The 13,249-nt window shown below is 37.0% G+C and overlaps 1 protein-coding gene across 4 annotated transcripts in view; it reads right to left on the reverse strand.

Annotated features, from left to right (window-relative positions):
• Positions 1 to 13,249, reverse strand: part of LOC131041791 (3-isopropylmalate dehydrogenase 2, chloroplastic) — a 105,397-nt gene that overhangs the window by 6,841 nt on the left and 85,307 nt on the right. For all 4 annotated transcript variants that reach the window (XM_057975005.2, XM_057975025.2, XM_057975013.2 and 1 more), the window contains exons 7-10: positions 7,466 to 7,552; positions 2,305 to 2,421; positions 1,913 to 2,020; positions 1,691 to 1,744 (exon numbers count right to left, since the gene is read on the reverse strand). In XM_057975005.2, coding sequence (XP_057830988.1) covers positions 1,691 to 1,744; positions 1,913 to 2,020; positions 2,305 to 2,421; positions 7,466 to 7,552 — 366 coding nt within the window. The remainder of the gene's footprint in view (positions 1 to 1,690; positions 1,745 to 1,912; positions 2,021 to 2,304; positions 2,422 to 7,465; positions 7,553 to 13,249) is intronic.

Genomic DNA, 13,249 nt, shown 5'->3' on the forward strand with positions numbered 1-13,249 from the left:
GATTAGTAACCTCAAGGAGTGAGATAGTCTAATTTTGATCCATAAGCTCTAGGGGCAACATTAATGCTCAAACTAGAAAGAAATGGAGGATTTTCAAAAGTAAAAAATTCTACACCCATGGCTGCCATCTCTTCTCTTGCCTCTTTCTAAGGTTTTTTTCTTTAGAGGACACTATCTGAGTTTGGACTTTTCACACAACTTCAAACGGTACATTTATGCACAAATAAGCATTTTTGGCAAGTTACATGGGCAAAGTGGAATTTTAGACGATTAATGCCTACCCCACTGATTTTGGTTTTGCAACAATTGCAAGCCAATTTCCATTTCTTAGTCCTTGAGGTGGCATATTTTAAAAATAGGTCCTAACTAATTGGAATCCAATTATGGCAAGCTGTAAATTACAAGTAGGCTACAAAAGAAAAAGACGGCAAAAAAATTTAATGTTGGTACTTCATGGATTAAGCAAGAGATGGTTAAAAAATGGACACATTCAAATGCACTGTTGGCTACTTCAAATACACTGTGGGCTGCTTCATATTGACAATGACTGCTAAATGCACCCTTTGATCACCATGCTGCCGCTATCTCTTGGTTGTGCTTTGTTAGAACCTCTTCTTACTTTCTATGATGTCTTTTCATTTTTGTTGTTGCTTAATCATGTCTTTTTCTTTATATTGACTATCTTTTAGCTTTTTAGGGTTGAGAATGTAACTTTTATTCATTTTTTGGGGGAATCCTAGATGGCCAAGTTTAAGTCACAGGACTTCCAAGTCCAGGCAAGACTGGCAAGTCAAACAGATTCAGTGTGTCTGCCAGAAACTTGCAGAGTTTTACAAGTAAGTCTGCAAGCTTCGTTTTTGCCTGCCTTGTCTCAGGACTGAGTCAGTCTGCCAGGTAACTGGTGAGTATTGTTACTCTATTTTGACTTAACCAAATCTTCATCATCAATTGTTATTGCAGTAGCAATGATCTCACCGTCTTATTGAAATTATTTCTACGACAATGCAACCTGCACCGTTGACATAACCATGAATCCCACTGATAAATATGTTGTGTATTAAGATAATTGAGAGATGTATTTCATAATTGTATGGTGAGGTCATTTTTGTTTAACTTGAACTTGAAATTCCTAGAAGTTTCATTTATTATAAACAAGCTTGACAAGTGGCACGGATCTGGCAACTAAAAAACAAATGATCATATCATTGTTCTTTTGGTTCCTTTTCCACCAGAATAATGTTTACAAACGCTTAAAACACTTGAGACCTTTTGTTGCAAAATTATGCATTCTTTTACGAATTATCCTTAATCTGATTCTTCGGAATTATACAGATTATTTTAGTATAGCCATAGTCATAAAACTGAACATAAAACTCCAATGTCTATGAAATCAACACTGGTACTTGCTTAAACTCCATTCAAAAACAAGAACTTAGACAGGAGACAGTAGATCTAGAGTTAGCTAAGCATCTCTGCTCTAACTCATGAAAAAAAGCAAACTCTGTTGCACATGTTTCATGGCGTCCAGGAAAATGAAATTATAATCTCTGGTCTAACTCGTGAGAAAAGCAAACTATGTTGCACATGGATCATGGCATCAAAGAAAACAAATTATAATCTGCACTTATATGGTTAGCATGTGTCTACTTAATAATAGAAAAAGAGAGGAAGTGAAATTATTTGTAATAACCTGGCCAGCAATATCTGGGGCCGAACCATGCACAGGTTCAAAAAGTCCTGGACCCTGGAAACATGAAATTGGTTTAAGGATCAAAGATTGGATAGTTTGACAATTCAAATTTTAATAACAAGAAATACGAGATCCTGATTTCATACTTTGCAATATCAACTCAACATATAAAACTACTGTGTAAATGTTTAAGTATATGAAAATCTGTCATTTGGACCCTACCGATTCACCAACACTAGCGGATGGAAGCATGCCAATACTTCCAGTTAGCATTGATGCTTCATCTGATAGAATGTCTCCAAATATGTTGTTTGTCACAATTGTATCAAACTGCACCACCCAATGTTCATATAAATTCAGACAAGTCAAAAAGATGGTTGCTTTCCCAAGAGTGGCCATAATTTATGTTTAGCAAAGAATGCACTAAATAGAAAGGAGTCCAACTATTAAAGAAAACATAAAAAACAAATCTATGAAATAAGGACTGCCCACAACTTGCAAGTAAACATTGTGCATTGTAACATATCGGCAATTCTAACCAAACTTTGTCTCCATAGTAATCTACAAATGGATAGTTAAATGGTAAAGGAAGATCTTCAAAATAAAACTTAAACCTGCTTTGGATTCCGAATCAGCTGCATTGAAGCATTATCAACATACATGTGAGATAGTTCAATATCAGGGTATTCATTACTAATTGCTGTCACCCTCTCCCGCCATAATTGTGAAGCCTACTCAAGAAACAAAAAAGAACTTCATAATATGCCTGCCAAATGTTATCAAAAACATAATATTCTCACACTAAAGCAACTACCAGAGAAGTGATATTGCCCAGACAACATGCAATTTTGATCTAAAGAACTGAAATAATAAGTCGAAGGACATGTGAATAGTCTTGCCAGACACCTTATATATTAAACCCTTTTAGTTCACACTAACCAATATAGCATTCTACTCAACTATTTCAATTATTAGATATGTACATAAAACTTATCAAGCAGAAGGACCAAATAAACCTCACTTAACTTGGGAACCATATTTCTAACAGATATACACAGCAACATGATTAGTCATTTCCAAGGACAAAGACCAGACAGAGCAGTATAGTGACCTGGAACACCAAGTAATATAGACAATGTCCTCAATAGGATAAAACTAAATAACAGAACTAACTTCAATCAATATTTATTAACATACCAATAAGACACTAAAATAACTCTTGCTTTGCATCATTTATTTATAGTAAAGATGATCCATTAATGCCTCAGCTAGTCACAAGTAGCTAATGCATTCTCTTTTAACACACATTTCTCAACTCCTTTTCTACTGGAATTGTGTATCTTACCAATTCTCTCGTAAATCACATTAACATCAAGCATTATAAGACCATCACTTCATTTTTTTTATTTGACCCATAACACCTGAACACATGATGTTCTATTCTTCAATTGATCATAAGCACTGTATGCACGTTAGATGAATATATGTTAACTTCTACAGTTTAATATCTTGACGTATACCTCTGAAATATCAAGAAATACTAACACAATAAGATTTACCTATAGCTTATTAGCAAAACTCCTCAAGGTTGACTCAGCAAAACAAAAGATAAGATTTTTCCAATCGACTGGGATTTAAGTGGGATATTAAAAATGCTGAAAATTCATAAACACAGAAAAAATGTTGCTTTCTTAATTTCATTCCTAATCAGGATAAAATCATGATTTCTCACAACTCAGAATTCATGTCCAAATCTGTAATAAAAAATTGGCAAGCTGATACAGATCACCAACAGATCTGAGTCACAATAACTTCCAAATTTTACCAGCTATTAGCTACTATGATCCACAGAGCAAAAGCATGCAGTTATGACAGTTGTCCAAGTAACTGATCTTGTCAGTTCATTTTGCAGCTATCAAGCATAATTTTTATAAATAATTGGTGATACAAAACCTAAAATACTTTAATCTTTTTTCCAGTGTTCCACGGGGACACGTCCTCCCCCTTTTTGGCCACGTCTCCGAGACGGGGACATCTCCGGGATGGGGGGACCGGGACGCGACGTCCCCCACTGTCCCGCCACCGCCACCCAAGCGCCTCCGGAGATGGGGAGACGTCTCCACGTTTCCCAAGGAGACATGGAGACGCCTCCACCTCTCCTTGGGAGACATCTGGGCGTCTCCCCGTCCTTCGAGAGACGTGCAGACGTCTCTCAAGGGACGGGGAGACGCCCAGACGTCTCCTATCACCCTGATGTATATGCAATGTTTAAAATTAAAATTTAAAAAAAAAAGTGACTTTTTAAGTTTTTTGGGGGTTAAGGGGTAACCCTAATTGGACACGGGCCAATAGTTTTTTTGGCTGCCCCTTGACCCCAACTTGGGGGCGCTGCCCCCAAACCCCCGTTGAAAAATATAGGGGGAAACTGCGCTGATAGAAGTAGGGAAAATCTAACCTCCGAGTCTGATTAGGCTCCATATAACAACACAACTTAGAAATCTTGGTATTTAGATTTTGTATTTCAAATTTCCTATAGTCTCATTTGAAATGTAATTCTTATACTATAATACTGTCATACATCTTTTCAAAACTAGTTTTTCAAGTACTATATGTATATGTATAACTATATCAGCACCACCACCCCCCCGCCGCCGTCCCCCCACCGTCCCCAAACTTAGGCCCTTGGTCCCCCCGTCCCGGAAACGCATCCCCGCCTCCCCTCGTCACCCCGTCCCCAACGCCCGTGGAACTCCCATTTGTATGTCATAAGATCAATATTGCCTAAGTATCCACATTCACTTTTCTTGTTGAACATTCCAGTTCCACAATTATAACTTTATTAACATTTACAAAATCTCTTAATTGTTCTAAAATGTACACACACTATAGTAGCATTATGTTTAACAGCAGTGACATGGCAAACTGAAAGTGTAATTGGAATACAATTACACAGGTTGAAAATGGGAAAAACGTAGCAAATTAAAAAAAATGCTAAAATACTCGTAAAAATATGGGGAAAAGACTACAATTGTTATTGCACACCAAAATAGTGCATAGAAAGAGAAACAAGTTCAAACGTCAAGCATAAGACAAGCATGGTGTACCCATTACAACATAAATCTTAGAGTGCAAAACAAAAGTTGGTGACACAATTAACCTCTAAGGCTCCTAGACACAAAATGTGAACTGGAAATCAATGCCTCTAGATCCCTATTCTCCTCCAAGATAGCCAATCCTCTTCACTAAGTCAGGGATCCTCAGCTATGATCCATTGATTCGAGATTGATCTCATCAAGATCAATTGGTTGATCGACACTACTTGATGTTGGCAGTGGTAAACGCATAAGTTCTTGACCTGCTAGTGTATGCTAGAAAATTAAAAATTTATTAAAAATCATAAATTGGAAAGCTAGATTGCTAATTCTAATTGAACTACATTAAATTTTAGCAGTACTTAAAGTTTTTATCCTTGGATGTTCTGAAGGTGCAATGAAGGTTGTGGGGGACGAAGACCAAATCATTCATTTGTTGTTGGCTAAAGTAGTATTACCATTGTGAAGATATTGGATTAGTCATTAATAGATCAATAATGAAGTAATCAAAAGGATGAACAAAACTATGATGATTATGATTCAGGCATTGTTGTATTTCTAAGGAGTAAACCTGCATTTCTCGACATAAGCAACCCAAATAGCAGTCTATCTCCACAAGTCACCTTCAACAACTCTTCAAATGCAAACTCCATATGAAATTTGGTGAGTTCATCTTCCATTAGTGTGGCAGACTTGGTTGCTAGGCATTAATTCCCAAGGAAAAAAGGAATAAGTTAGACCACAAGAGCCAAAAAATGCATCCTTATGGCCCTTTGGGATATTCAAAATACTCAAAGGCCTATAGACAATTTGATGAGAAAAACAAGAAAGTTCTTATTGCAAGAGATGTTTTTTGTGAAACTGTAAAGAACATAGCCAGCATTGGTTGACAATTAAATAAACTTGAAAAACATGCAACATTTGTGTTTTCAAGGAGAACACAACTGAGATTAAACTCCACCTAAAGAAGAAATTGAAAACTTACCAGAAGATGAAAAGATGTTTCTAGAGAAACAGCCAAAATATGAACTTCAGATCAAAAAAATGAGGCACCAATTGTTCCATGAGTAACATAGAAAAAGATGCCAAAGTAACCTTTATAGCTCTTATTCTGATCTTGCTAATTCCTTCTCCTTTTCCTTGCTTTCCACATATTTTTCTAGAAACTTTTATGTCTCGTTAATCCTTTCTCATTTTTCTTCATAACATCCTTCTGTTGTGTGTGCATACATTCTCTTGGGAATCCAAAGGTTTTCCATTGCTACTCCATTTCTATAAAAATGTGAATAATGACATGTGTCCTCCTACTTCCATCTTTGATCTTCCTCTATCTAATCCTCCCAAATAAGTTTTCTATTCCCCTCATGCAAATCCTCCATCCTATTTTGCCAATATTATAATCATATTATTATTTGGATTTGACTTAATCTTACTTTAATGTATTTTAATTATGCACTTATTTGTTCACAATTTAATCTGCAATAAATTGTATTTTAAAACAATTTTGAGTGACCTTTTGGATAAATATTAAGTTTTAACACGTCAACTAACATAAAGACGCTCACCATTATGTTACATTATAATAATAACATCCAGCCATGTATAAGATACTACTCTAAATTGAGTGTAACTTACTAAATCTTTTACTTTTGTCCTCTCTCACTTAACCACCTCATACATTTTTGATAAAAGTGGTAATAAGACATGGTTTAAACTTTGTGTAATCATCAACCTCAACATGCATTAGACATTATTCAAAGTTTGAGTGTAATTTTGTAAATAATCAATTTGAATTTCTTGTCCTTCTCCCTCAATTAAACACCTCGTACATTTTTTTATAAAAGAGTACACAGGCATTTTGATTTGTGATTTGGTGAGCGTGTATGATATTATTTGGCATTCATTTTTATCTCGAGAGTGAGCTGAGAATGAGGGTATGATCCCATGTTCAGTATAAAAGAGAAAAAAGCTAAGGGTGACCATGAGATGATGAAGTAGTTTCCTTTTCCTGAACCTGCTGAATGCTTTCTTCTCAAGGAAAGAGTAGTTAAAGGAAAAATGAAAAAGAGATTTAATCCAATTGTTTTCTTCTCTTCTGATATTAACGCACATTTGTGCAATTACTGGTCCTCGTAATGGCTCTAGAAGAGCTGCAAATTCATTAGTTCAAAAGAGTTTGAGAAGGGGGTTGAAAGCTAAAAATGTCATAGCTCTGGGTTGTCCTGAAAAAAGTTTCCAATGTGATTAAGAGGGAGATGGTATTTAATGTGTGGTTGCTGATTTTTCCAACTTTTTCAACCTAAAAAAGATAGCAGCAGTGGTGATGAGTGATCAGAAATTTCAAAATATCTAGAAAGAGTTTAATGTGCAAATTATAAAATTGTGGAAGTATGTCAAAATTTAAAAACTTGTATCTTATTTTTCCTCCTAATGAATATTTTATCGGCATTTGTTGGCAATCTTTCAATCAGTGAAAATTGTAGCAAGTTCAGCAGCAATTTAACATTCCTTTATTTGCAAGTCTGGGACCCCTTATCTTCAAGTACCTTTCGAAAAAAAAATCAAAGACAAAATTCTCTCAAAAATTCTCTATTAAAAAAATCTATCATTGTGCCCATGATATCATGTATAGTAGGACAAATTCGTATTGAAATATAAAGCATCTTACGATAACATTGATTACCTCCAACACGTTGGCCTTGTCAACAGAGCAAAGCTTCCCTCGCCGTTTCCTAGCAATCTCAAAAGCCACTCTAGCAATTCGATCAACCTTCAAAAGTGAGATTTCAGTCAATTAGCTGCATAGCTCCCCACATATTGATCTTCAACATAGCAAATGCCTTGAAGAAAGAATGAGAACAGCAATTGGAATTCATCAACTTGAAAAGTTTTACTTCACCACCTAAAATAATGTAATATAATTCATTAGTACAAAATGAAATAACACAAGGTTGCATACTAACATTATTTAATTGAGATATAAGTCCAATCAAATATGAACTATAGATCTACATTTATCAGAGTTTCTAATATGGTGAAAAAAATTCTGGTTTTGGGGGCAGCTTATATACATACATATGGGCTTGCTAAAACCATAGCCATTGCCCTCAAAACGCCTCCTAACAAAGCATTATAGGTTACCGAAGTTAACAGGGCATTATCTGACCTAATCTACTGCATAAAGTATAGTTAATGGCATACTGACAAAGGCATATGAGTGACATTTGAAACCTGTTGGAGTAACATTTTTGCTCTTTCACTTTCATGAATGGATCTCAATGAAAGACAGTATTCCTTTTATCCACATTGTTATGAAGATCAGAGGTTTACTTGCAGTCTTTGTTTGATCCAAAAAAGTGAACTTAAATTAATAATGTACAAGAGATGAAAAAAATATAAGTAGAAACAAAAGATGATGCTGGACGGAAGCGTAAGGGCATTGTGTACAATGAAATGACAAGTGAAGATGCCTGCCTCTGAAGCATCATTCTTCGGCCTAATTTTTAACTTGTTCAAATCAATTCATATCAGATTTATCTTGCATTGTCTTGTCTACCTAATATTAGATCTGATCAATGGCTATACCTTTCCAAATCAAATGTGATTATATCATTTCTTTCATTTTTCTAAAATTGAATCTGATTTTATCGTTTCTTTCATTTTTCTAAAATTGCATATGATTATATCCTTTCTTTCAGTTTTCTAAAATCAGTTATGATCTTATCTTTTTTGATGAATAGTACCTATATCACTATTTATAAATAGTGTTACACATTCACAAAACAAAGGTGGCTCAAAATAGTCACACCCCTAAAGTCCAAATGTGGCAACAGCCCACAACAGGAACATTATAACAATAAAAACCAGCCAATAGGTGGCGAAAGCAAGAGCAACAAGAAGAGGGCGGTGGTCCCAATCATCCAATATGCACCAAACATAAGCAGGTTCTGAAGTATCCATGTGAAGGTCCCATCCATCATTATCATCTTGATTATCTTCATTAGCAACACAAATAGGAGAAATACCATGAGTCAGCCAAAGGAAACTGCCAAAATCTGGCCAGCCTATATTGCCACCACCAAGAGGTAGCAGGGAAGAAAAGCAGTGGTTAAGCAACTATGACCAGCCCCATTGAGCATGATATCTTCTTACAAGAGGTGGAGAGGCTTGAGAATGAGCATCCCGATTGTCACAAGCTAACTAATTGCATCATTGGCAATGCCCATGAGGTGGGGATTGACCTCAAGAGGTGGTGGGAGTCTAAGGAACCCTAGCAACAGCGCAAGGGTCATTACCCTAGTGATCCATCAAAACCTGTAAGTGAGCAATCTCAAGTGCAACTTTATTCACTTGCAATTGAGTCTGCATAAACATTTTAGAACATATCGTGACCAACAAAACAGCCAAAAAAACAGCAGAATTTCTATCTAGATACAAAAAAGAAAAAAATTCACCCTAAATGCATGTCAAATCTGATTGTAATTAGAGGGGATTTTAGGCCAATCAAACCAAATCTCAAACACCTGCTCCTGTAGGCAACTAGCTGGCAAGAACAAATTGAGATACTTGCCAAACTTGGTCTCATCATCTGTCATCAGAAACATGTCATACCAGGGCGGACCCAAATGCTCCATACTCAATTCACCTTTCCGTGCCATCAATGACATAGTCAAATCCTGAGTATGTAAGCTAAAGGTAAGTGATGAATACACCTCAATATGCAGGCGAGGTGAAAAACTCCCGCCTACACCAATGGAATATTAGTGTGGTCATGTGTATTCCACTCCGTGCAGGTAACAACAGAAGTTGTCTCAAAACTCAACACAAGAAGAACAACTACATCAACATTACCTTCATAAGTACCATCCATCACTTGAGCAGTGCCTGAAACAGTACTAAGGTCCAACGTGCATGACCCAAAAGAAATCATTTCCTCCTGACCAAGCTGCCCAATGAAAATCTCAACAATTCCCATGTGAGACCCCATACCCAATTCTTCGTTGATGCCCAAACCTGTGACCAAATCCGATGTGTCTGAATCATCAATAATCCAATCCACCCAGAGCGGTCCCCTATAGATATGAATGATGCCCATCATAGGTACATAAAAACAAGTACCAACCCTTGTCAAACTGCTGGTATAGATCAGAACAGCACCATAACTAGTAAACCAAATCCAAGATGAAGTAAAGAGTACCATTACCAACCAAGGAGGGTGAGAACTCGACATTTCCCCATCCTCTAACTCCAAAGTAGCAATCCCAATTTCTCCTATCCAAATCAACAGGCACTACCCTCAAAGGCTCAAAGTATAACCTGATAAAATTCTGATCAGCAATGTAGGACAGCCATCAATCAATGAGATAGGAGGTACAACCCACAAGGAAAGTGTTGGAATACTATAGCCAGCATGCTCCTCTCCAAACTGTAAACTGAGATCAATCGGAAAAGTGCTGAAGTCATGTTGTGACACCTCATATTTATGGATTTCCTCAATTCCCTCAATGATTTGTTTGCCCTCCAATGTTCTTGCATCATACTCGTGGACCACCGATGGACCAGCAACGGTTTCCTCTGCTTTGTGTAAGGAAGAGTGGGTCATGCTTAATTGTAAGCAAAGATCATTAATTTCTTCCTCCTTCCTTCTCAAGGCGTCTAAATAGATCTCAACTAGGTTGAGAAGGTGATCATGGTCTAAAAGAAGGTGCAAATAGTTTGTTTTCATTGTTCCCGTTCCTTCTTTGATCTTCTGCAAACTAACAAAAGAAGATTTTGCTTTAGTTCCCCTTTGTCTTCTCTCTAACTGAATCGTCCAAAGGTAATTTTCAACCAGCTGATGTATTTCATCATGATGAGATAAAGCTGCCACTATCCCATCCTCATTCACCTTCAACTGATTCCACAAACTACGCGGAGACTATGAGGTGTTTGAACAACTTTTGCTTCGCATGAAGAGGCACCCAATTGTGACTGAAATTCTTCTTCAACAAAGTCCTGTATGTGTATGTTATGCTTTGAAATTAGAACAGCACCAATTCCCCCTGTAGAAGTATCCCCAATGCCCTAATTAATTTTCTCGGTACAAGGAAGTCCAGTTTGCTCTATACACTCCGCATCCCACTTAGCTGATTCACTGGAAGATGGTATGCTCTCAACATGTAGTTCTACTGGAGCAGTAATGTGATCATAAGTAAACTCAAGGAAGTTTTTCTCTTCCCCTGTTTTATCAATGAAAATCTACACATCACCAATGAAGAGTTTTGAAATCCTTTCACCTGTAGTGATTGACTCAAACTCTATAAACTCCTTCTTAACTAAATGGCAGTCATTATCCTTTTTACTTTCCTCGGGCAAAGTAATAGGTGTAATCAAAGCTGAAACTTTCTCATCAACATCTGGATTGATTCCCACCTGAAGAGAAAGTGAAACTTGTAAACCCCAAGAGATCAATTCTTTTGTAGTTAGCTGTTCCCTAAACTTCTCAATCTTCAGCTCAACCAAACTTCTTGAGAAATCATAGGCTACAGCTGAAACATACAGCTCACTTCTCCAAATGTCTAACAAATCAGTCTAACAAATCAGACCGCAACTTCTTACAAACAACATCATTCTCATATAAGATCATGGACAAGATGTCATACATATCTGTCTTCACCCTGTTTGGATGGCGTTTCCTGATGACGGCTATGAAACAATGAAACATTTGTAGAATCAACACATCACAATGAAGGTCCGGCATAAGGACAAATGATCTAGTCTTTGCCATAATGTCTAAAATTTTAGCTCTCCTACCAAAAGTGGGTGCTTTGACATCTCGTAACCCCTGTAGACTCTCTACAATCAGCTGTAAAACCTCTTTCATTGTATCATCATCTTCATAAGGAACTTAAGGTGTCATAATCCTCATGGTTTCGGATAAACAAGAAGTTAGCATCAACTTAATCTCATCATCTGGATGCCTTACCCAATTGTGTTGACTCAAAGAGGTCACTATAAGAGCCATAGCTAATTGTATCAATTCAGAAGGTGGCTGCTCAACAAAAATCAAGCATTCCTCTACCTTATTTAAAGTGTTCAAAACATCATCCCTTGTTTGGGAATGATCACTGAGCTTACTACTTGCTACATAGAGTGTCTTTGCCAATTGTTTTCCATCTTCTATTGCCATTATCCAAGCTAAAATCAGACTTCCACAATCACCCAAAGGTTGGCAGGAACTTTAGCTCTGATACCACTGTAATAGGCTGCCCCTATTTGTTACAATCTCTTCCCTAACGGTCTTGAGGAATTTCGTCAAACAGTTGCCATGGATTTGTCCTAAGAACTGATTTTTTTTGTTTTCTTCTTACTGTATTGAGTTGTGGTTATGTTGATACTTGGTGCGTTTAAGTGTATGATATCTTTTCATCCATAAGTAATGTCAACGAACATTAACAATCTATAAGCAACAAATTACTTATTTGAATCAAACTAGATATGTCAATGAACAAATATTGCTGCACTTCTTTCCAGATTTGCATTACAATAATCCATTCAAGGAACTAAGGAAAATAGAAGCCTAGCATCAGGAGGTGAAGTGCCCAGAACAAGTAGAACGTGGTTGGTACCTTTGTGATGAATTTGTCTTCAATGGACACACAGTTACAATCCTTAGCAGCAACAATAATGTCTGCGATCTCCGCACAGCAGCAACTACAAGGGTAAGTTAAGTATGCCACGATTCAGCACCAAGTTGCCTCCTCTAACAGTGTTTAAGCCACGCCCAGCACTCACTTTTCATGCCCAGCAAGAAGTGCGCAACCAGCAACAGTAGGGGAGCCCAGAAAGAAAATCGCACTGAGCTTAAAGCTCACACCCAGCCTTAAAGGTTAGCGCCCAGTTAAAGAAAGTCACGCCCAACAATAATGAGGAGACTAATCACAAAATACGGTCTAATCAAGACAAGAGTACGGCCCAGGAAGAAGAAGAAGCGACCGGCAAGTCTGAAACTGCAGTCAATGCACTGTATACACCTTCAAATCACTACCCAGCTTGTTAATGTTTGGCATTTCAACTCTCCATTCACCAGTCAAATTTACCCTGCGATTTCCCTTGGCTGAGCTTCAACCTGTGAAGTATGAATTCCATGCCAAGATACTCTTCTCTGCACTTTTTGTTTTTTTCATTTGAAGATTTCCTAGGCTTGATAGTGCACAGGTGTAGGAAACGTTACCTGTGAGGGAACTCGTCCTCAAGAGCCAAAAGGATTTCCAAAAATACAAATCCCAAGACACAATATCCAAGATGTCTTTAATAGCTTTACAAGCTCACATTTATCACTCAGTTTGGGCACAATTACCAATGCACCACAAATGTGGGATTAAACATATGTTTAATAAAATAACATTAACTCCTTATGTCTCCCATTTAAAGGGGACTTCTAATATTTTCCCTTTAAACATTAGTCCTAGCATTTATTAATCACTTA

This window comes from Cryptomeria japonica, chromosome 7 (genome assembly GCF_030272615.1).
Source record: "Cryptomeria japonica chromosome 7, Sugi_1.0, whole genome shotgun sequence".
Lineage (NCBI taxonomy): Eukaryota > Viridiplantae > Streptophyta > Pinopsida > Cupressales > Cupressaceae > Cryptomeria > Cryptomeria japonica.